Source organism: Chenopodium quinoa, unplaced genomic scaffold, assembly GCF_001683475.1.
Source record: "Chenopodium quinoa cultivar QQ74 unplaced genomic scaffold, ASM168347v1, whole genome shotgun sequence".
Taxonomy (NCBI): domain Eukaryota; kingdom Viridiplantae; phylum Streptophyta; class Magnoliopsida; order Caryophyllales; family Amaranthaceae; genus Chenopodium; species Chenopodium quinoa.
In genome coordinates, this window is record NW_018742899.1 from 2762413 (window position 1) to 2788060 (window position 25648).

The 25648-nt window shown below is 34.3% G+C and overlaps 1 protein-coding gene across 1 annotated transcript; it reads left to right on the forward strand.

Annotated features, from left to right (window-relative positions):
* The first annotated feature begins 765 nt into the window (after positions 1-765).
* On the forward strand, positions 766-23471 carry LOC110727151. The gene is made up of 27 exons (XM_021906709.1): positions 766-1039; positions 1373-1417; positions 1528-1703; positions 1801-1865; positions 1963-2353; positions 4200-4266; positions 4418-4574; positions 5304-5471; positions 5685-5795; positions 7541-7750; positions 8429-8530; positions 10471-10701; positions 12607-12681; positions 12817-12885; positions 13820-14005; positions 14111-14266; positions 15577-15669; positions 17843-17914; positions 18208-18325; positions 18829-19010; positions 20149-20230; positions 20854-20958; positions 21091-21197; positions 21346-21423; positions 21579-21674; positions 22093-22188; positions 22927-23471. Exons 2-27 carry the CDS (start codon positions 1410-1412, stop codon positions 23089-23091), a joined length of 3366 nt encoding a protein of 1121 aa, XP_021762401.1. The 5' UTR covers positions 766-1039; positions 1373-1409; the 3' UTR covers positions 23092-23471.
* Positions 23472-25648: the final 2177 nt, after the last annotated feature.

Here is a 25648-nt window from a genome sequence, read left to right on the forward strand (position 1 = left end):
CGGGTTTTAGGTCCGATCTCGGTCCTTAAAAATCCATGATTTCGGGTTTCAAGTCCGGTCCGGATAAAACCCGAAATTTTTTAGGTCTTGACCTGAAATCGGTAAAGTTGGTATTTTTTTATCTAACAAGTCTAAATAGGTCCAAACAGGTCCATATTAGGTCTAAACAGGTCCATAAACATGTTCAACAGGTTTTTTATTTAAAAAATTAAAAAAAAAAACGAGACAAATTAATAATCAGGTTTATTTAGGTTCAAACCCGGACTGGACCTGATTTTTCAGGTCTAGACCTGAACGGGACCTGATTTTTCAAGTCTGGACCTGAACCGGACCTGTTGATTCAGGTCCCATCTCCAGTCCTTAAAAATCAATGATTCAAGTCCCGGTCCATTCAGGTCCGGTCCGGTTTTGGACCGGTGTACAACTCTAGTGGTGGCGGCGGCGGCGGTAGGGAAGATGAAACCTAAATGAAGATGAAAAAGTTGATGTTGGTGGTTGTAATGGTCCGGTGTCGAAGGTGTTTATGGTGGCCTAAATGTCGGTGGTCTGGTGTCGAAGGTGTTGATGGTCTGGTACGGTGGTTCTCATGGGTGGTTGGTGACGATGGTGGTGGTGGCAGTTGTAGACAGAGGAAAGGAGTTTTTTTTTTCTAATTATATGTTAAGTAATCTAATTAATTTAAATTAGTAAATAAAAAAATGCTTTTAGTTCTTAAACAGGGGGTATTATAGTAATTTCATTTATAAAAACTTACTAAAAAAGAAAAGAAAAAGTTTATTGCACGTAATGTGTAATTTTCCTTTTTAACAAATGTTGCACATAATACGTAACGGAGGAAGATAACATTTGCCTTAAATTAAATAGCCGCAAAAACAAAAATAAACCTTTTTTTTTTTTTTTTTTTTTTGTTAAAACTAAAATCCAACTAAATCCACCACTCTTGCTGACTCAATCCCTTTCTCTCTCCTCTCTTTCTCGAATCCCTCTTCTCGTACTGTAGTTTCAGAATGCAGTGAACTTGATTTGTTGCCTTTTCCTGGTAAGTAAGCTTGTAAAAATGGCGACTTCCATTGATTCTTTATGAAACCCTTTAATCTTTTTTCTTTATATTTAGATCCGTTGTCATTTTTAATTCTTGAATATTGTCATGATTATAATGCTGAATTTATCAATTTTTTCATAGATTTTGGAGTATTTTTACATCAATGATGGTTTTATTTGATGAAGCTATTTGTCAAATTGGGTCTGTTAATCTTGATGTAGTTACATGAAATCTTAACATTTGATATATTTTCAAAAAATTTCAAAATTTATTTAATTATTATTTTTCTGATGGGATTTTGATATTGGGTGAGATTACTTCTTTTGCTAGGTAAAATTGGTGGTGCATACATTTGCAACTGAATTCAATGGAAGGGTATGTGGAATACTCCATTTCATTTCTGTTTAAATCATATTGCTTTGATTTCTGCAATGTGGAATTGTCATATTCTTTTGGTGGGTTTTTAATTTGTATTGTTGTATTAGGGAGAGTGAGCTAGAGCTTCTACAACGATATCGACGTGACCGGCGTGTGCTTCTGAATTTTATGCTTTCTGGTAGTTTGATTAAGAAAGTTATACTTCCTCCTGGGGCTGTTTCATTAGATGATGTGGATCTAGATCAAGTCAGTGTTGATTATGTTCTGAACTGTGTTAGAAAAGGTGGGATGTTAAGCTTTGTTTGAACTCGAAACGCTAACTGTTGTATTAATTGTTTTTGATTGGATGTTTGCTTATTTCATTGATGTTAATAATGTAGGTGAAATGCTTGAACTCTCTGAAGCTATCAGAGATTATCATGATGGTTCAGAGTTCCCTTTTATGGTGAGATAATGCTTAACTAATTCAATGGTGGCATGAGACTATGAGAGTACTTGTAAGGTCTGTTGTTGTATAATAATTGTGGTCGTTATCTTTGCAGAATAATGGAGGGGCTAGTGATGAGTATTTTCTTGTTACAAACCATGAACTTTCTGGTTCACCCCCGAGACGAGCACCACCACCAGCACCATTAGTTGCCCCATCAACCATTCTTCCGAGTTTGTCAAAATCGGAGTCGGTTGATGACGACATGGAATCGAACTCAGAGCCTTCTATGCAAGATCCGTCTTCAAATGTTGATTTTCTGTCTAGGAGGAGTATGTCTCAGGCTGAATCTTTCAGTTCAAATCAAGCTAAAGAGTTGACAGTGGACGACATTGAGGACTTTGAGGATGATGACGACTTGGAAGAAGTTGATAGCAGAAGAGTTTCAAGGCGAATGCCAAATGATGCGTCTGATCTTGTGGCAGTATTACCAAGTTTTGCTACAGGCAAGTATGGTTAGGCATTTATGTCATGCATGTTATTTCCATGTCTTATAAGCAGAGCCTGCTTGCATTTAAGATTAATACTGACAATCCACGTAATGTTTGAGTCTTGAGTGCTGAATATTCTGAAAAAATTGTTGCCACATCAGTGGTTTTCAGTTAAGATAGTGTATTATCTAGAATGGTTATTCGATATATTGCTTGTGATTAGTAGTGGTTGATGCATGTGCAAGGTGATAAAGGCCTGTTTTTGTAGATCTCTACTACTACTACTACTACCAAATCTCCAAGATTTATGTATGCTTAGTACTCCTTATGGCTTATGATGATAATAAAAAAAAGGAGAGAAAAAATTCGATGATTAAAGAAAATTTTCATCAAATGAGCCTTATGTTGATAGTTAAGAATTAAAAATGATTAGAACTGGATTACCAGTAGCTGGATTGATAAAATTTCCTCTTGAATCAATTGCACCAACACCATAGCTTGGGCCATAATTCTTGAAGCTTGCTTTCTGAATTTATGTTCTGAGCACATGAATATTCAAAGTTCCTTCAAAAATGCGTATGTGCAAGATCTTCAAATTAAACACGTGGTAGAATATTCCAGGATGTAATTGGAAACTTTTACAAAACGAGTAGTAGACTGGTCGTCTTTGGAAAGTCATCCTTGGCATTAAATGGTCTACACGACTACACTACTCTCTCAAATTATTTAAGAAAACAGCCAAAGTGATAGCTAATGTTTTTCGGGCTTGATCTATGAAGTGGATTTGAGCTGTATGCTTTTGGAATGGTCAAAACTTATACCCTTGTGAGATATTAATTGTTGCAAGTATATTATAAATAGCATGAAAAGTAATAAATTGAAAAACCTAAATTGGAATAGAGGTGCTTCACTAATATGAATCACTTTCGTGGAAAAGAATCTACAAACTTCATATGAAGTTTTACTCACTTTCCGCTTTGGTTTGTTCTTTGAAGTTCTACGACTTCTACCCACTTAGATATTTCCTTCTACTCGTAAACTCTATACTCCGTGCATTCTCGAAAGTTCGACTTGCTTTCCATTTTGTATTGTTTCAAAAAGTTGGACTTATTTCTACTTTATTCCTTTTTTGGCAGCCCTTTATACTAGTTTATCCTTCCTAACTCACACTATTTACACCTTTTTATACACACATACACACACTCTCTCTCTTACTTTATCTGCCATTTTCTTACGCCCACCCACCTTTTTACTCCATCTCTCTTACTTCACTTTTTTCTTATACCTACCCAATTTATCCAAAGCATTCCTAGAAATAAGAGTCTATAGTAAGCTAGTCAAACTTACGGAAGCGGTGGGAGTATATTTATTTATGGACCTTTGGCCTACTCTCTCCCTCTTTTCCTTGAAATGTATTAAACTCCGCTTTTTCTTCTTTCTGTAATTAAGTAAATGAAGCAAGTGGCACCAAAACTTATACTCTCTCTTATTGCATTAAACTACGTACCTACAGGAGTTTGATGGAACTTCAAAGAACAAAGGTATTATATAGATAGATTGATCATGTAAAATATATATTTGCCATTGTGAGATATTGCTTTGAATATACTAAGGACTTAATTATGAAAGTGGTTGAAGTGCATGAATATATTAAATACAACTAACGAATCCTCTCTCTATTGTGCTTTGTCTGCTAGTGAAGTTTCGCTCTGACAAATGCTTCTGCGTTACATTTCCCACAAGTATATTTCAAATAATTATCTATTGCTGCATAAGGCTGATGATTCATATTTATAAAATTTCTTTAGGAAGATGTTTTGTCATGATGGGAATGCTAATATTTTGATTTTTATGTTCACAGGTATCACTGATGATGATCTTCGTGAAACTGCTTATGAGATCCTTTTAGCATGTGCTGGAGCTTCAGGGTATGCTGTCAGTCATGGGCTGCACATTATATTCATTTGATCATCATGTACTATCAGATAATGCACAATAATGTCATTGCATTCCTTCCCTTTCCTCTTCTAATCAATGAGCATCTTTCTCATTCTGCATCTCCCTGTATCTGATGAGTAGAGGCCTCATAGTACCATCAAAGGAAAAGAAGAAAGAGAAAAAGTCATCCAAACTACTGAAAAAGCTTGGGCGTAGTAAAACTGAGCATGTTGCAGCTGAGCCCCAACGTGCACCTGGCTTGGTTGGTTTGTTAGAGACTATGCGGGTTCAAATGGAGGTAAGTCCTTAAAGCTTTTAGTCTCCATCCATAATTGTTTCCATTTTGTTGACCCTGTTTCTAATCAAGAGGGCAGTTCTAACAGCTTCCTTATTTGTTCTTGTAACTGTTGTATGGAGCTGAAATTCAATTGTGGTCCTTAAAGTGACACAGTGTAAAAGCCTTGAATTATTTATTGAAAAGAGTATCTTATATAACCAAGCGATTTCTACTTAGTCCCTTGTGCTAATCTTGGATGTAAATCTGACTTGTGCGTTGTAAAATAATATATATATTAGTGCTTTGGCCTTGTGGGTAGTCACTTACTCACTTACTTCTAAAGGTCAAAATTTTTAAGGGTTGGTGAGGAGAAAAATAAAGCTAATATGGTTATAACATGACATTATTGGGGATTTAGTATGTTGAATTATCTTGGACTAAAATATGGTTCATTAAGGGTGTGGGTGGGGAAATAAGTAATATTTTAACAAAGGGTATAGGCCTTGTTTCATGACTAGTCGAATGTATTCCCCGGGTGTGGGTTGTAGGAACCTGGGTCCAAAATGCTGAATAAATTGCTGCTCACTATAATCCAAGTTAGCATGTTGGAGTGAGAGAGTAAGCTTGTTAAGAATATTTCAAACCGTGTTAGAATTAGATTCATCTGGCATCTGACACATCTCTGATTTTAAAGTTAGATAGCATGCTAAAATGTTGCCTTTTCTACCTTATTTTGGCTTTTAAATTCAGATTTCAGAAGCTATGGATATCAGAACAAGACAGGGCTTGCTTAATGCTCTTGCTGGAAAGGCAGGAAAAAGAATGGATACCCTTTTAGTACCTTTGGAATTGTTATGCTGTATTTCGCGCACAGAGTTTCCTGACAAAAAGGCATATATACGGTGGCAGAAAAGACAGGTAACATCCTCCGTTTCTTTCACTTACCCTGTGCGTGCTGTCACTGCCGTTTCTGTAGTTAATACTTGCCTCCACACTTTTTACTGGCATGAATTTGGACAAATTTATATATGCATAGGGTCCATCTCTTGGTTTATGGTTGACACCATGATGCTAGTTTCTAGATATTCTACAATTGATATCTATGCTCTATATAATTTTGTGTCAGTGTAGTTAAACATGTTGGAGGAGGGGCTCATTAATCATCCCGTTGTTGGTTTTGGTGAATCTGGACGGAAGGCCAATGAAGTGAGGATTCTTCTAGCTAAAATCGAGGAATCTGAGGTGGGTATTCTTGTACGACTTTCTCTGTGTCACCCTCCAAATATTGTTCTTGTTTATCCCAGTAATTCAAAGCTCTTCTTACTCACTTATTGGAGTGAAATATTGTTGCAATTGGGCCCATTATATATTAAAATCTCTGTGTTGATGGTGTTCTCAATCTAAAACTACAATAAATGTGCTTTGGTCAATGTGACTATATCTCTTATGGTGCTTGTTGGTTAGTGAAGGAATTTACAAATTTAGATTTAGTGTAAGTCAATTTTTTTTAATTATTTGACCACAAATAATCACTAATATAGAAGAAATGATATAGTCGTATGGAATCCTGCTGGATTTGTTTCAATGTCTATTTTTGTAATATCACATTTTAATAATATTTGCATAAACAGAGTTAGGAGATATTTACGTTTTAAAACGTGTCTTGGAGATCATGATAAATCATATGGGGCAAACAAATAGGGATAGATAGAGTAAATGGTAAAAGGGGAAAGGCATGCATTACCCACAAAACCCAAGTGGGTAAGGAACTTAAGTGTTGCTAGTAAGGGCATGTTGGGTATTTGTTGTCTATAAAGAAACATTGCAATATTTATGAAACTTCTTTAAATGGTAAACGTAGCAATATTTATGGCATAGAGGATTTATTCAACATACCTTGTGACGTATCTTAAGAATTACTTTACAACAAAATTCATTATGAAACTTTTACAAGTTTAAAGATAATATATTTTGATCCAACTTATGTGCGTGTTAGTGTACAAAATTTCATATAATATATATGTCAAAGAAATATTTCCATGGCATTGGAAGCGGTACCTCATATATTTTTATACTTATCTAATATTTATTTTAATTCATGTACGATAAGTTGGGGTTTTAATAACATGATAAAATGAATGGATTAAACAATTTTATTTTTATTGTTGAAGAAGACTTATTAGGTAATTTAAAAGATGACTTGAATATAAGTTTTATGTAGGGAGGGTTTAAATTTTCTGATCAATTTTTATTATTCTTATCAATGCCAATATGCAGCAACATTCTACAAACCTGTGTGACAATGTGATGCGAGTAACCTGGTCTGGCAACGCACGATTTTAACAACTAGTATATAATACTGTTGCATAATGAACAAAAGAGGCAGAAATAAAAGCATTTGAGATATTCTTTATTTTTTGTCGTTTAATTACTCCCTCCGTTTACGAAAGATGTACCCATATTCCGTTTAGAGGTGTTTCTATTTGATGTACTTATTTGAGTTATTTCTACTTAAATTTTATTTTGGATATGCAAATTTTACTATCATACCCCCTTACTCCACAATATTAACACCTTCCACTCACTCACTCACTCTGACTTGTTATATTCCCCCTTTTCTTACACCCACCTACCCACCTTTTTATTCTCTTACTTTATCCACCTTTTTTGTACATCAACTCAACTCTCCTAGAAACAAGAGTCAACAATGAATGGGTACACAGAAAAATGCAATTATTTTGTTTGGTATTTTTTAGCTTTCACTTGCTCTTTGCCATATGACTTGTATACCTAATACTCAACTTTACACTTTGGTTGACTTTGCCAGTATATTGGCTCAATTCATCTTATTGCTTGTCTTTATTGACACAGCTAGTGAAGAAAAATTTAGGTACATCTGTCTGATAAGATGTTTTGTTTCCTCTTTTCCCCGAGTATAATGAATTGCCTTAATCTTACTTCATACATATATTTGTATTTTTTTTCAGTTCCTTCCAGCAACTACAGGAGAACTTCAAAGGTCGGAATGTTTAAAATCTCTTAGGGATGTTTCTAATACTCTTGCAGAAAGGGCAGCTCGTGGTGACTTAACTGGTGAAATTTGTCACTGGGCTGATGGTTATCATCTTAATGTTCGGCTGTATGAGAAGTTGCTGCTTAGTGTCTTTGACATTCTGGATGAGGGAAAGCTTACAGAGGTCAGTATTCATAGTTCCTGCCCTCAAAAAAAAAAAAAAAAAAATCTGGGGATGCTGGGAATTGAAAACGAACGTATGGTATTTCCTTGTAATATTATTCCATGATGATAGACTAAGAAGTCTCAGAATCGTGGCTTTTAGCTTATCAGCTTTATAAATGATTCTCATTGGAATTTACCCTGTGCTTAATCCTTGAGTTGCTGTGTATCACATTAATGGTCAATCAGAAACAACCTCTGTGTTATCACATGGGCAAAGCTGCTGACCTCTGACCTTCTTACCCCGCACAGAGAAGGAATATTGATAGAGGCATTTTGGAGTTGGGACTTTGGGGTTATGTTGCTTTTATAAAGGAGGTTTGGATGTTTACAAGTTTACAACCATACTCATGTAGAATCTTTGAGTTGAATGGAATAAATCTACTGACCATTTGAGATAATTAATTTCATTTCTTAGTATAATTCATCTATGATAAATGTAGGATGTAGGCCTCCCTAGCCTCTCAAAGCATGTCACTTTATTACCTTTTATTTTGCTGAAGGTTGATATGTTTAGGGTACGGTTCTCATGAAGTCATGAGTCAGCCCTTTTGGATTCCTTTTTGGTTTGATCTTTTGAATTGGCTGGTATAGTGCATATCTTAGCATTTCTATTTCCAATAACCCATCTGTAATACAGGAAGTGGAAGAGATTCTTGAGCTTCTGAAGGCAACATGGCGTGTGTTGGGAATAACAGAGACCATCCACTATACATGTTATGCTTGGGTATTATTTCGTCAGGTATATGATTTATGATACTCCTTTACCTTGAACTCATTGAAATTATGCCTAATAAATTAGCATTGCATTAAATATAATACCTGAAAATCATTGATGATTCTGTTTCTTTTGTGTGTGTGTGTGTTTGTGTATGGAAAAGGTTGAGTGGGTGTAAGAAAAAGTAAGAGAGAGAGTTTGGAAAGGTATATATTGTGGGATAAGAAGGGTAAGATGGTATAGGGGTATGCCAAAAATGAAAGAAAAAAACCATAAACAGAAAGTGAGACATCATGAGAGTATTTTATTGGTTATCCTAAACAAAACAAGCTTTTACTTTACAAAAACTGTAAACTTTTCCCAATTAATATCAATGTGAGTATACATGATGTCGCAATTCCTACATCATTTATCTTTGATAAATCTTGCTTAACATAATTTTCATTTGGAATTGAGACAATTGTTTTGGATTAAAGGATAATTTTAGCTGGCATTTTGTCAGCTAATCGAAGTGATAAACAAAATAAGTAGCTAAAGGAAATTGATTTCTAAAGAACAGATTATATAAATGCTTTGGTTGGATGAATCATTAAGAGTGCTCTGTTCTCTTATCTGCCAAAACAGCAAACTCTATCAGTGTTCATTCTTGTCAAACAATAAGAAGAAGAAAGAAAAAAAGAAGCAATTCTCATATATTTTCTGTTTGGAGATCTTTTTTGTCAGAGTTGGAGCTCTTTAAGTTTCTTACGAAATTAGGATGAAAAGTGGTCTTGCTCTTCTGTCAGAGTGTTTAATCTTGGTATTCTGTTAGACTGTTAGGTGATGTCCCACCACTCCCCCCCTGCTAGCATCAATGTGACATGTACCCCTCCCCCCCCCCCCACCCCTCCCTCCTTTTTATGTGATGTATTTGACACATTTGACAGCCTCCATATTTTTTCCTATTACTTACAGAGCTTCCACACCCCCCCCCCCAAATGTCATTTTCTTATCTTCCCTTTTAAAAATAATCAAAAATGCTACTTTGTACTGCATTTCATTTTATAAATGTGTGGCGAACTATAACTAATAGTATTTGTGCTATTATTAATTCATTTATTGCTACCATGTTTTTGTTGGTGGGAATATTTTTAAAGAAATTTTACTAAATTTTGTGCCTTGATTATGATAGGCATACGCCTAGGCTCTAGGAACCCTTTGCACTTTGATGCACTTTGCAAGCTTTTTGGAATCTTGGCTTGTTAAAGTTCTAGTTGAATTTCGAAGCTGTAAAATGTTGTGGACTTTTTTAAAATAATTTTTTATTTTATTTTTTTTATTTTTTTAAATTTGTAAATAGTTATAGGAAGTATGACGTGTGAAAACACCAGAAGAAGAATCACATGACCATCAAGACCGCACTCTTTAATCTCACAAGTGTGCCTAGTGAAAAAAAAAGTATCATGTTCATCCTACAAGTTTGCAAGCTTACTTAACTCCCAATCAATAAGGTTCTTCTTATAATAAAGATGTCTTAAGAAGTATTGCTCCCATAATGGCACAAGAAAGTCGAAGTAGTTGCATGATGAATTATGTGATATTTGTTAGAAGCTTGGAAAAGAAATACAGAAAGGTGTTCCCTGCCGAATCTTCTTCTAAAGCCTTAGGTCAATAATTCTGTTATCCACGGTGTAATTGGCTAAAGAGCAAAGATTATTTATTTATTTTTTTATTTGTGTGTTCTTTGTCTCCTCTTTTTGGCTGAATCTGTTGCATTTGTAAACCCGTGGCCTGCTAGTTGTACAAAATTTTTCCTATGTTTTGCCTCTTTGTTTTTCTATGTATTCATCTTTAGTTGTTTTGTACTGCTATATCTCTTTGATATTTCTAGCAATACTTGACGGTCATTTATATTAATATATACTCATATATATTCATTCAATAATTGCTTATTACTTATAGTCATTTGGGGTATTGCATTACAGTATGTGATTACAAGTGAGAAAGGAATGCTTCAACATGCCATTGAGCAGTTGAAGAGAATCCCTTTAAAAGAACAACGTGGCCCACAGGAGAGGTTGCACTTGAATAGCTTGCAATCAAAGACAGATTGTGAAACAGGATCCCAAAGTACATCTTTTCTTCAAGCATTCCTTGGGCCAATCCAGAGGTGGGCTAATAGACAGCTTGCAGACTATCACCTGCATTTTTCCGAGGTCAGTTACATACATGAATTGAGATCTTTACTAATATAGCTGAGGCAATTGCTGAGCTTGTGGTGTGCCGTGTTCATTTATCATTTCAGTTAAAGTTAGTTTTATATGTGGATTTTGGGTCAGTCATCACTCTTTCAGCAAGGCTTTTAATATGCTTATGCATTTTTCTTTCTTTCTTTTTTTAATTTTTAAATTATGCTCAATTTTGCTTGCTTGCTTTTTTTTTTCGTGATACTTTGAGATTTACTATTGATTCAAAAACATCATGTATATGTCTCTGAAATTTGTCTAAGAAACCTTAGTCAGAGCGCTATTTGTAATTTGTTTGAATAACCATTTTATGTAATAGTCACACATGTATATTAACTTGTTGTCACTTTGTGTGTTTGTTTTGTTTTTAGATACTGGTTGAACAATACAAAATGTTGTTGGAATCAGAACCAAATTGTTGTAACGTGTAATTTCAGATCAAAATCATGTGCTACTATTTTTAATTGGGTTCCCTTCTTGATATGCAATCGAATATGCTCAGGGAACTTTTTTTCTTCTAATCTTTTGGTTCAGCTGCATAGGTTGCGAGAAATTACAAATTATGCCATTTATGGATGATGCTACTATCTATCATTAAATTTAAATCATTGAACAATCCAGATGCCTTCTCATCCTTCTAAATTTATCCTGCCTCTTTCCATGTGTGATTCATTAGGACAATTCTTGTACCTAATTTATCATCCCTCTATTAATTTAATGCTTACCCACTTTTCTTATTATTTTCTATATCTTACCCACTATGAATCTTTCCTGAAATGATGAAATTTTGTCATGCGTTTTTTTTTTTTTTTTTTTTATATATGACTGATCCTTAGATATTGAATTCACTACAATCTACAAAGCCCCTCTCTCTCTTTCTCCCCTTTTTTTCAATTCTCTTGCAAAATACTACCAAACCATGTTTAGAATACAGAACTATGGAGTATAAGTTAGTAACGTTATTTTTTATACTTTTAAAAACGAACTCAATTAACCTACCTTATAACAAGAATTCAACAGTAGACATATCTTTAAATTTTTCTTACATGCATTTGAAGACGCTTTAACCATACTGAAATTAATGCTCATATATGCTGATTCAAGCATGGAAATGCACATGCATGTAGATTTTGTGACAAACCAAACTTGTACACACTCATAGTGTAGAAAGAGGCAGACCGACAGAGCATTATATACCTGGATTTCTATCATCTAAAACACCTCCCTATTGAACTTCTCAAGCTATGGAACCTTAATTTAGTCACACACCTATGTATGTAGAGCAATAGCAGACTAGCAGTCATATATTGTCAAAAAGTTGTGTGTACACATTTAATCGGCAATGGTGGGTGTTGCTTTTGCTTGAGAATTGACAAATTGGAAAATTATCTCTTCTTCCGCATAGCTCAAGTGTTTCTTTCAATATTTTCTTTTCTAGTTATTACTTAAAAATGTTCTTTCCAAATCTATATGTTATTTTAGTGACGAAACCAAGCGTGAATTGTAAAAGTTTTAACTTTCAATACATGTAATGATTATATTAATGAATCATGAGTTTAGGATTGTTGATGTGGTATTATAACAACCTATAACAGATTTGTTGGGGTGTGTTTGAATCACCTGATGCAGAATTCCTTTTAGTGAAACGACAAGTGAAAATTATTTTGAGAAAAGCCTTAATTTAACAGAACAGGCTTTGCTTGAATCAATTGTTGCATCTGCATATTCATTTGATTAAACATATTCTGAAGTACTAGACACTATTATTTGTGATATCATTTTGCCCTCAATGTTCCATTTTGCTATTGTTTCCTTATGCTACTCCGAATGAGAAGTTAGAAGTTTTTTTATTTTATTTTTATATATATCTGATAGGATTCACACAAGATGGAGAATATTGCAACTGTCGCAATGGTTTCTCGCAGACTACTTGTGGAGGAATCAGAATCTGTATGTTTCCTGTTTCCCTTCTTTATGTAAAACAACTCTTAAAAGTATTTCTTTGTCCTTTTCCCATGTCAGAGTAATTCTTTTTATTTACTAGGCTAACATTTTCCTCCTTTCCCCCCTTGAAAATTCATGCAGTCTACTATCAGCGATCAGGAACAGATTGAATCGTATGTAAACTCGTCAATTAAAAGTGTATTTGCCCGGGTAAGTCACTCAATTTGCTTAAGATGCCTATTGAAGATGCATGTTTGAGAATTTTATTTTCTGTATGATGGGCTTAAAAGTTTTGATTGGTATCATTTTGAGGGGTAGATGATTTATGCATTGTATGGGTATATTGGTATTATTATGAGGGTAATGATTCTAGAATATTGCACATACAACTGAGGAATGCTAGTTGATACTCATAATGTATTTTCTCTATGTATGATATCCAAAAAATACTGTAGGTTAAGGATCTTACTTGGCTCTTGCTTGCTTTAATCATAATGTTCTATTTTATTTTTTCATAATCCCGAAAGTTTGTCTCACTTTTCATTTTGGTGGTTTTAGAAAGTTTGAATAACTTTAATTATTCCGGTTTTTGTCATACCTTTTTTACTACCTCACCCCTTTTACCCCACACTATTTTCATCTTTCCATTCCCTCTCTCTTATTTTATCCACCTTTTTATTACACTCACCCTCCTCTTACTCTCTCTCTCATACTTAATACATTTTTATCTTACACACAAACACACACTTTTCTCAAACTTTTCAAAAAAAAAAATAAAATAAAAGACAATAGTCTATAGTGAGTTGACTTTTCGGGAACGGAGGGAGTATTTATATGTACTGTAGCTTCATTGGTCTTATACGATTGTTCGTTACGTAGCGGTGCACTTCTTGCCAGAATTCATAAAATTGCTCTCTAAACATGCTTAATGTTGACCTAAGCTTTATCCCTGTTGAAAATGGTCCTCCTTTAGACTTCATGGTCGGAGAGAATGTCAGGTCAAATAACTTGGGATAGGGGTCTGTGGCTTGCTTCCATCGATGTTATTCTGGGATAACATGTGACTAAGCTTTACTTGTTTTGTACATTGATTTTGTATGGAGAACTTATCCTGCAGACGTTAAAAGATTTTATGACCCTGCAGACGTTACATGCAGTTGACACAACTTCAGAAACAGTGCATGAACATCCATTGACGTTGCTTGCTGAAGAAATTAGGAAATTACTGAAGAAAGAGACTACATTGTTTGTCCCAGTTTTGTCTTGGTGGCATCCACAAGCACTTGTTGTTTCAACATCTCTTCTTCACAAGCTTTATGGAATGAAATTGGTACGTTTATGTCTCTCTCCTGGATATGTTTCTCGGTGTTCTTCCTTGTCCATTCCTATAAATGTGGTTTTACAAAAGAGTAACGGCCTGTAATTATTTCTCTAGAAACCATTCCTTGATGGTGCTGAGCATTTGACTGAGGATATAGTATCTGTATTTCCAGCAGCTCATAGTCTTGAGCAGCATATTCTGGGCCTTTTGACTTCTACTTTTGGTGAAGAGGTTTCTGAGACATACTGCAAAAAACTTGGGAGATATCAGGTGAGTAGATGCTGTTTACAGTACATTTATTTCTAGAAATGGTCAAAATATGTAGTGTTACATGCTCATGTAGTTGCCAATTGAGTGATTGACTTTGTGATTCATCAATTTTGTTAGTTGTCCATTTGTGTTTTGGTCCACGATGACATTTTATTGTTCTAATAATTTTCATGTTCATTTACAGTATTTATGGTTTATTGGTGTATTTAGTTGGTAATTCAAAATCTGAAACCTAACAAACTTCTTTGACCAACGAGATTATTTGGTAGCAAGAAAAAGCACCACAATCTTCCTTCTGACTTTGAGATATTACCAAATATCTTAACAGAAATTGCATGTTGTTCGAAGAGATGTTTGGGCATCTTGAGTTCTGTCAAGCATCATGCTTAATATAGGTATTAATGATTTTCGCTTTAAGGATAAGTTAATTTAGATGAAGACTTTCCTTCCAAATATGATGTTTGTGGTCTTGGAGTTTCACCTTGGTTGAATAGCCTCAAGTGAAGGAGATGATGTTTAAGAGTCAAGAGAGAGAGAGAGAGGATTAACATGGCTGGAAGAATCGTCAATAATCATGGTCATTGTTTATTCAGTAGGATCTATAGGTATGCAATTTGAAAGATCAACATAATTTGAGCTACGGGTTGACGAGCAAGTGTGTTGTATCTGAGCATTGAGTTTCTATTATTAGAGAAGCTATTACATGGATTACGAAACAATAAATCAATGCGTGGTATCAATTCAATGGAGAATCTATTATTCTACTCTTTTTAATCCTAATTGTTCTTCCCACTTTGACATTTTTTTGTTTCACAAAATGATTCCAAATGGGAGAAACAAAAAGGATTTGAAGGAGTATATCTTATAATGAACTGGAATATGAAGATTCCACATATTGCTGGAATTTGCAAGTATGTTTCTAGACTGAAGACACAGAAGTGTTTATATAGCTCTTTATAATGAAAGGGTGTTTGATTTCTGAAATCAAGCATTTTCCAATTGTTTGACTGTGAGCTTCTTGTCCCTCTATAGTTTTGCTTTTAAGTTGGCTTTTGATTTTGAATGGAGGGAATAATATAATAAAGTCTAACTAGATATTGATATTTCTTATGTTAATTCATCTAAGTTGCTAGTGTGTTTCTGGGTGAAGATGCCTTTTATCTCTGTACCAACTAAAATCACTCTTTCTTTTTGAATTTCATGACTGGAATCAGGCTTTTTGTGGATTTTCCATTTTTTTTTTCCTATTTCATAGATCATATTCTTGGGTATGTTGATTCACTTTATTGGTTCTTCCTTCCTTTGTGTAGATCGAAAGTTTATCTGGAACATTAGTAATGCGCTGGGTCAATGCACAGCTGCAAAGGATACAGAACTGGGTTGAGCGTGCCATTCAACAGGAGGTAACTACATAGCTTTCTTATGTTTTTTTAATGCATGTATTTCTTTCACTTATGATTATAACCCATATATGTACTCTGTGTTTGGGAACTCTAAGTTTATGAGGACATCTGTTTGAAAGTGTAAATGTAAGGAAACCATTAGCTTGTTGATCAAGAAACTATGTATTAGTAAAAACTGAGGAATTATGTGTATTTGTGACTTTGTGTAACCTCTCAATTATTTTTGCCTCCTTTGTTGCCCCTTCAAAAGTGATGGATAGGCTGGAAATCTAAGCACCATGTTTATCTGGTTCATTTCCTTGCCTCTAGTTACAGAATTTGAATCCCTCTCTGCATATTATTACATAGTTTCATGATGAACAGCCAAGTGGAAACTAAAGATTTCTTTCATTTCAACTTTTCTGCAGAATTTTATAGTTTTTTTTTTTTTTTTCTGTAGTTTCATTAGATTGGTTGCCAAGCAGACTTCGCATGCAGCTAGTTACTTATATTTTTTTATTCTTACCTTCAGTAAATTAAGGATAGCTAGAATTTTGTCCTAGTTTGATATATAAGGTGACACTTTGCACGTTAAATAAAAGAAGGCTGACAAGCACAAGGTTTGTGAAAGATAAAAGGTGATCCTCCATCACATTTATCATTCTTATATGGATGCAAATACTTTATAGCTGATTGTGCTGTCTAGTGTCTGCACATGGTAATTTCTTCTTGAAGATATAGGCTTGTTTGGTTTTTGGGCAGATGGAATCCAGTAAACACCCATTGGCAAGCATTATGGATTGAAAACAACTATGGAAAAGAAAGCATATGTGCTGTACAAATTTGGAGTCTTTTTTACACATCTGTCATTTGTCAAAGTTAAACTCGGGTTCTTACAGAATTTGAGTGAATCCTTTTAAAAAAAATCTGTATTGTACTACTGTGAAGTATTCCACAAGAACTTTTGGGAGACATACATGGCCTACCTTCTAATGGGAAGAAATATCTTCAATTACTTTTGAACAGTTGAACAGGTAAAGTATAGTGGTAGAAGCCTCGCAGATATGGTAGTCATTTCTTCAATATACTAATGGGAGGAAATGAAAGAACATTAGCCAGAAGAAATAGGTTAAAAGGCTATAAATTTAGTAATTACAAATGAAGCACGCAATAGAATTATGAAGGACAGGAAAGGTAAGGGCCCAATGAACCATTAGAGCTATTTAGCTAGTGGCTGCTTAGCAAGGATTACAACTATTTCTGTCAACAAGCTTTTGATATGCCTAGTTTAATATGACTACTAGTGCCTAGCTCTTCCTAGTTCTATCTCTTGTATACTCCTTTTGAATGATGATATCTTCTCACTGTAGCTACTGGATTCATCTCTCAATGTGCCAGAACCATTAAGTGGAGCTTTTCATTTATTATTTAATTGAGGTCATTCTCAACCTTGTGCGCGTTATTAATAATTAATTCTCATTTGTACTGCCACTTATATACAGAAGATGTGGCCTTATTGTTGGCCATCTGTGCCTCATAATAGTCGTGAAGGACAGTCAACTTGATGGCCTGTAAATAGGATGTTTTCTTAGTTTGTGTAAAATTTATCTATTGGTATAATGCTGTGATATTTTTTACTTAATTTTCACTAACCGTGTAAACTTAATTTCCTGAAGTATAGCATCTACCCCACCCACTCAATCTTTTTTTGAATTTTGAGGCCTTCCTACTGCCAATAATGTCATACTTAAATTTCATTTCACGTAAATCCTGTTCCTTAAATTCATCACTTTAAAGTTCATTGGCTTGAGTTTTGTGAGTGTAATTCAGTGTTTATAGTTGGGTTTCCTGTCCAGATCATTGCTCCCATGCAAAAGAATATGTATCAATTTCTGTTTCTATAGGAAAAAAAAAATTGTTTCTATAGGAATTTATTTATTATTTTTTTTGGTAACATATCATTTTCTGTCCAGAATTCCAGATCATTGCTCTCATAATTTTTTTTTTTTGGGTAACATATCAATTTCTATTTCTATAGAAAAAAAAATTCACTCATCTTTAAAAAATAAAAAATAAAAAATTAGAAAGTGCTTTTACTAAGTGATGTGTTTCATTTTCTGTTACTTATTAATTATTCCATTTCCTTTCTTGTCTCCACCATGGATTATGATCTTTAATTCTTGTACTTCCACAGAGATGGGATCCAGTATCACCTCAGCAGTGCCATGGAACTTCAATTGTTGAAGTCTACAGGATTATCGAAGAGGTATTTTCACCATTATTTACTTGGTGTTAATATGGAGCTTACTTCTTCTATGAATGGCAATTTTGTTTAGTATCTATACAAAGGAGTTGACATAACCAAACACCCAAACTCTTATCTTGATTTCTTTTTTTGGCCTTACTTCTTCAACATAGATAGGGTTGTTGTCAACTATGAGGATGATGAATATTTATCACTCCTAATGTTGTTTCAACATTGGCCTTGTGTATTGGCCATTTACATCCAAGTTGAAAAGGTCTTTAACTCTGTTTATTTTATTTCTATTTATCATGCAGACAGTGGACCAATTCTTTGATCTTAAAGTTCCAATGGGTTCTGGGGAGCTTAGTAGCTTATGCCGTGGTATTGATAATGCATTTCAAGGGTATTCTAATCTTATTGTCGCTAATTTGGGTAAGCGTACATGCTATATATGCAAATTCATGCTTTTTTCTGGTTGTATTATAATGTTAGATTTTTAGTAGTCCTGTTGGTTGTGAATCTACTCTACAAATTTGGCGTTTTAATATTAGTTCAACGTGTCATCTACCAATGAGAACAGAGGATGTTTCCGTATTTTATCATGAGGCATAAGGTACCAGCAAGGAGGCACTATATAGGTTGGGGATGATGCTAACGGGATTAATATGATGGAAATTTTAATGAATACTCTACTGTTGGCAGTGAGCTGATCCTAACTAGAACTGCAGTGAAGACCTAAAACTTTATCTTTTCTGTTTAGGGGCAATTTTCATATTATCTCGCTTTCTCATTTTCTAGTAACTATGTAACATGTCTACTTTTACAAAGGTGTAAGTACATTATTAATTTACCTTTTCTCTGTATGTTTTCATCACACATGCTCTTCATCGGTGTCAATAATTCTGGTAATTTTTATTGTTTGACTTGATGTATAGCCAGCAAAGAGGATCTCATGCCACCTGTGCCCATCCTCACGCGATATCGGAAGGAAGCTGGTATTAAGGCTTTTGTGAAAAAAGAGCTTCTGGACCACCAAAAACTCCCTGAAGAGAGAAAATCTAGTGAGATCAGTGTTTTACCTACCCCAGTTTTGTGTGTTCAACTAAATACTCTTCATGTAAGTTGATTCTTTTTTTAAAATTAAATTACTGAATTTTAATTTGAAGAAAATATTTGGGTAGTGAAGTTGATCATAAAAAAAATAAAAATGCCATTATCTCTGTTATTTCTACAATCTGATTTTCAAAAATGCGGAAACATACTTTGGACAAAATTATGATGTTTGTTATTTATTATAGATATTTCTAATGTTCAGTACTGAGTTGTTGAGATAAGTTGATAACAATAACTGCACTGATATTGAAAGTGAAACTAAAGCATGAATAAATTACTTTTTAGGCCAATCAAGGATATGAAGTTTGGACAGCATGACTTTGTTTGTTATCTTCTATAATATTCCAGATATCAATCATTATACAGTATAGTTTCTTTCCTAGCAATCTGCATGATTGTAACTTCAAAAAAAAAAAAAAAAAAAAATAATAATAATAATAATTAAAAAAATCTCCATTTTTAGTGCCATTACTTGTCAATTTTTCCAAATCTGGATGTCCCTGAAATGAGTGAAATCCTGAATGTTGTCAAAATTCTAATTATAGTATATAACATTCAAAATGCAAAAATTGAAATAATGATCGACTGCAATAAAATTAAAATAATTAATAAATAAAAGAGTTGGGAGATATCGTAACGATGATGTTTGCCTATACTGATATTTGACCAATGATACTCCCTCCAACCCTAAATTGTAGGCCATGTTTGACTGGAAGTCATTTATAAAAATTAAAAAAAAAAAAAAAGGTATTATAGACTTATAGTTATCCTTTTGTATGCAACTTTTTACTTCCCATCTTGTGGAGTCAGTAGACTTTTTTTGAAATTTGTTTTTACTTTAAGGTATTAATACAAGTGTATAGCTAATTAGTGGCATATTATTTTTAAAGTGCTCAAATCAGATGTGTGGCCAATAATGGGCAGAGAGAGTGGACATAAAAAGTTGTATTTTTACATGGAATTATATATGCTCCCTCCAATCCTCTATGCGTTTCTGAAATTTGTGCCTTGGACAAATGAGACAGATATCATGAAAGAAATGAAATCCTTTTTCAATTATAAAAATTTAGCATATCTGGGTTTCTCTTTGATGTTCTTTTTTCCCCTAATATATGCTGATGTGGATCCTTCTACAATCACAGTATGCAGTTAGTCATCTTGGTAAGCTGGAAGACAGCATATCAGAGCGATGGTTGAAGAAGAAGCCAACTGACAAGTTTACCAGTATGTTTCATCACATTTTTTTATTCTTCAGTTGCCCCATTGCTCAGATTATAGATTGTAGCTTCTGAATAGGCAGCTCATAGATTAGTGGTGCCTTAGTTAATGGGTCGATTTGCTGCAAAGCCTTATAAAAGTTTATCATAAGTAAGGAGTTATATTGTTGCAAACTTGACTTAAAGTCCTCCCTAAACATCTTGACTTAATTTGGCCCATAAATCTTTCTTACCATTAGAACTGCTTGTATGTGAAAATATGGAAGCTATGTGAGAGAACGACTTGTTTTAATTTGTGATCACTGCTATATGCACCATCTATCACTTATATGTTGTATCTACTTTATGTATAGTTCCTGTGCAACTTCACCCATGTCTTAGATGGCTAAGCTTAGCAATTTTATTTATTTTTATTTAATTTGGGACTAACGGAGTGTATTTGAGGAAATCTGATATAAAATAACATTATATAATGCTTAGTATTTTCTTTGAAGCAATTGTAACATGAAACGTGCATCCAAGAAATAAAGGATCAAGTCCCCCCGCCCCCTCAAAAATATGCAGAGAGAATCTTCCAAATAGCATTGTTCTACAACCTTTTTCTGTTTGTTCACTTTTTTGGATTTGCAGAGAAGAGTTTCAATGAAAATTCAAAAGGCTTCAACCAAAGTAACACTTTTGAGGGTAGCAGAAAAGATTTCAATGCTGCTATTGACAGAATCTGTGAATATACTGGTGAGACTGACTTGTGTATAAAAACACCTAAGTTGACTTAATTTTTACTGTTTATCCCCTTTCTTTTCGTCCCACCCTTCTCGACATATCTCCACGTAGCTTTTGACTTTGTTTCTCTTCTATATAATGTAGGTACCAAGATCATTTTTTGTGAGTTAAGGGAACCGTTTATTGACAATTTGTACAAGCCCAGTGTCTCTCAAACTAGATTGGAAGCATTAATTGAACCGCTTGACCTGGTAAGGACTTAAAATTGCATTCTGTGTGGTATTGTTTGTATGAGCTAAATGAGTGTAAAGTTTGTTCTTCATTCTTCAGCATTTGTGTCTGGAAAATTTCTGGAATTGATTGCATTTCTGGTGTTAAACTGTAGTCCTTTTTTTGTAGGCACTAAATCAGTTATGTGTTATAATCATGGAGCCTCTACGTGATCGACTCGTGACTAGTCTTCTACAAGCATCTCTTGTCAGTGCCTCATTAATTATCTTTGGGAAAGCAAAATAATTTTTTTTTCTAATTTTTTCTGCACATTTCTTAAATTTACTTCTTACTTTCTTAGTTCTCTGTCCACTTTGTAATATCATGGATTTTTTTTCCTGAGTACCTTTATTATCTTTCAGGATGGTCTGATACGGGTATTGTTAGATGGAGGCCCATCTCGTATCTTCTCCCAAAGTGACGCCAAACTGATCGAAGAAGATTTAGATATTTTAAAGGTAGAGCCAGTGTCCCAACTGTACTAGATATATTCTGTTATATATCTCCTACTGGAAATTAAACAGTTTGATTTTTTGAAATGTGGTGATTTGATCTGATTTTGTGTAATTGAATCTGATTTCAAGTTTTTTAAAATGTAAATGTCTCTATTATGGAATTGTTTAGTGGTCCGAATATTGATTTAATACTTGCTTATCTGATATTTGCCTTTTTAAGAAAAAAAATTGTAAATCTTATCATGTAAAAGAACCCTTAATTAATTTATACTGATATGTGAAACAAGGTGAAATTAACAAGCTCTAATATGTTAATCAGAACCACCTATGCATAGGTCTGGAAACTAAAATTATTGTTTAACGGAAGTGCTTCTCATGTTCATTGAAGTTTCAGTCTTATAATTCCGGTATGTTTTTGCAGGAGTTTTTTATTTCTGGAGGAGATGGTCTTCCTCGAGGAGTTGTGGAAAATCTAGTGTCTCGTGCACGACATATAACACAATTGCTCGGATATGAGGTAAGTTGTAGTGATAAGATTAGTTCCATGTTGATGCCAATCAGATGATTATGGACTTGTTATATTCTTAAAGTGTCTCATTTAGGATACTGGTACTTTGGGCTTAAATTTTTCTCGTACTCTCATCCATGGTAATTCTACTGCTTCCAGTCTTGACTAGTAATTAGGGTAAGACCCTCTTCACCCTAACCTTCCCAAGTCTAGCAGCAGGGCAATTTGTTCATGGAGCTAGGCTAGCAATTTTGATCTTGTTTGGTAGGCATAGTTCATGGTGATTCATGTCAAACAAGTTTTAGCATTCATTCTTTAAAATGAGGTTCAGCTGTGAGACGGATAAGGAGTCCACATCTTGACCTCTTTAGACCACGTTAACGGCTGGAGTCGTGCTAAGCTGTTTTGGTGGTCTTGGCCCTCTTGATACTTCAGGAGAGGTTGGTGGGGAAGTTAGTATGAGAATAGCAGGTTGCTATGGAAAGAGGAACTTTTTCTGAAAGTGCCAACTGAATGAAAGATGTTCTTGCTAGTTTTACCAATTCAGACACTACTGATGCCTCTAAATCAAAGCTAAATCATTGTATTAAACGTGAATTTTAATTTGACGCATCATGAGGATTGACATTTTCAGCCTCTTTGTCATATAAACTGAAAAACCTAGGGTTTTAGAAGTTCCTGAGGGAGGGAGTTATAAACAGTCTATTGTAACCTCATGTTTGGTTTTTTGCTTGTCACTGTTTGCAGACCCGAGAATTGATTGAAGACTTGAAATCCACAGTTGGACATGGAGGAAGAAGTAAACTAGGAGCTGATACTGAGACCTTGCTGAGAATATTGTGCCATCGAGGTGATTGGGAGGCTTCCCAGTATGTCAAGAAACAATTCAAGATACCCAAGTCAGCTTCGTAAGTGTATAAATGCAGTCATTACAATATGTAGTACAAAAGAGAAATTGTGTCGACATGTCGTAATTGTAGACTTGTAGAGTGATGTAGTCTGATTTGAGATTTGCTGTGTAGCATAGCATATTGTCTTTGCAAGTCCTGTTGCCAAATTTTGTATTAATTCTATCTTTGTACATTCTGTTTATCTGTGTCTTTGTCTTTCTTAGGGATGATCAGAAGTCAGTGACAATGAATCACTGGATAGATTTATTTGCCAAAACATCTTCACTATTTAAAAAGAGTTGTACAAAAACATCCTTAAGCATGTATAACATTCGTCTTTGACATTGGTTGATTGTAATTGTTTGTTAAATAAAATACTCCTGTACAAGTTTCAAAGATTAATGGGAGTGTAAAAGTTCAATTTGCTTTAGATAAAAAGATGAGCAACCACCAAAATTTTAAAACTCGAAAAAATGTACGGTTGGGCAAAACATACAAGGCTGACATATGCAATTCATGAAGAGTTGCCTAGGCAAGATATCATCTAGTACTTGCTACAGCTTGCTGAGCACCTGCACCATCTCTAGTGGCGAAGGGCAGCTGGCAATGATAATATGCACTGCTCTTTGATCTTTGCGCACTGGGTGAAGCAAAACTCCAAAGGCGACAAGCAGATGATGAAAGGGTTACGGTGTTGAAATCACAATGATTTGATGCGGTTATGAAGGTTTATTGTCTTAAACGACTAATAAGCAAGCTAGTCAAAGAGGGTCTAAATAAAACTTGCACTTGCCTTCCATTGAATATATTGACATAAGTGGCTTGTAATGGGAGATAAAACTTATTGAAATGTTGAAATATTGTGTTAATTTCACAAAAGAAATGATAAATATTATGTCATTCGATGTAAAAAAAATTGACCCAATCAGAAAAACTGACCTGAATTGGCAATGACCCGAACTCGACTTGTACTTAACAATGGGTGATACTAGTGACTCGTATTCCGCTCTAAACCTAATCCAACATTAACCAACAACTTATTTGACGAGACACGCTTTGACCTTGATCCAAACCTTCACCTGACTTGATATTAACCAATAAACGATTTAATTTGATTCACCTAGTTCGACAATGATTTGAACCCAAACTAGTTCTCAACCCGATGGGAATCTAAAAGCAATTATACCCTGACACAACTTACTATTATCCCACTTAGATACCAATTTAAATGTCAAACTCGATTTATTTTTACCCAACTTGAGTGTCTGCTTGTGTGTTTTTTTAAAACAAAGAATAATGTGTAATTATCTACGGTAATCATAACATTAGAAAGATCACAAGGTATCTCAAATTATACCGAAAGAAACAATGAAAAAATTATTATATCTATTTGCAAAGAAGTGTTATATGTGAGACATAAAAATTCTTTTGTTGCAAATAATAAGAAACGAAGGTAGTACCTAATACCTAAAATATCGAGGCACCTTTTTTTGACGCAATTGGTTACTATGACCACACTTCTTCTTACAGCAATTGGTAGCATGAGGTGAAAGACGGGCGTAACACTTGCGACATATCTTTTTGTTTAAGTTGGAATGGTACGCCAATTTTCTTAATTTAGCAGGAATCAAAATATTGCAACCGAGCCAACCACCAACTAGTCTAGAGGTAAGTTGGAGGGTTGTGTCCTTGTTGATGTTGTAATCTGCTAAGGTACGTTCGTAGCAATCCTCGTAATCCTTGTTATTGACTAGCTCTTTGTCTCCCATTATAAGACGTTGGTCCACCGGAATCCCTTCTTTTGCCTCGATCATCGATTTGAGATCGACAACAGTGTTGCTAGGTTTTACCTCGAGGGTTATAGAGGTTCCATTTAAGATTTTCACGAATATTTGCATCTTCATAATGATGTCTCTCTTCCTTTTGTTTTCTTGGTGTGATGAGGGAAATGTTCATATGGTGATAGGGACATATTATATACGATATATATTATTTATAGTAAATTTTGTATTTTTAAGAAAAATGAAATTATTTACTTGGGGATCAAGCTAACTACGTACCTGTTTAGAGACTTTTTATATTTATGGCAAGGAGAAGAATTCGATATTTGAGAGTAAGGGGGAAGGTAAAGGATTCCCAACCATCAAAGTGTCTCTAGTAGAGATTGAATTTTCAGGTGTAATCTTTCTCACTAGACCAACCTTAGCTTGGTAACCTATCTAGAGAAATAATAGTCGTTTTGTTATTTGAGAATCGTAATATTATACGAAAGATTATTTTAGTTTGAAAAAATAAATTGCTTGTACATTCTTGAAATTAACAATAAACATATTAACTATTATAAGTATAAGGCAAAAGCTAATGAACTAACGTTCGGGGGCGTTGGATAAGATAATTATAAAGTAGAATATTAACTTAAAATAAACATTAATTACAACGAAACGCGTGATTTCGACATGCATTCCCAAATTAATACCATATTAAAAAATATTTTAAAGGGTTATCTAACGCTCCGGTAATACGGAATATTAACAGCATAGCATCTGCATTTACAAACGTGAAATCCTAGACATTACAGA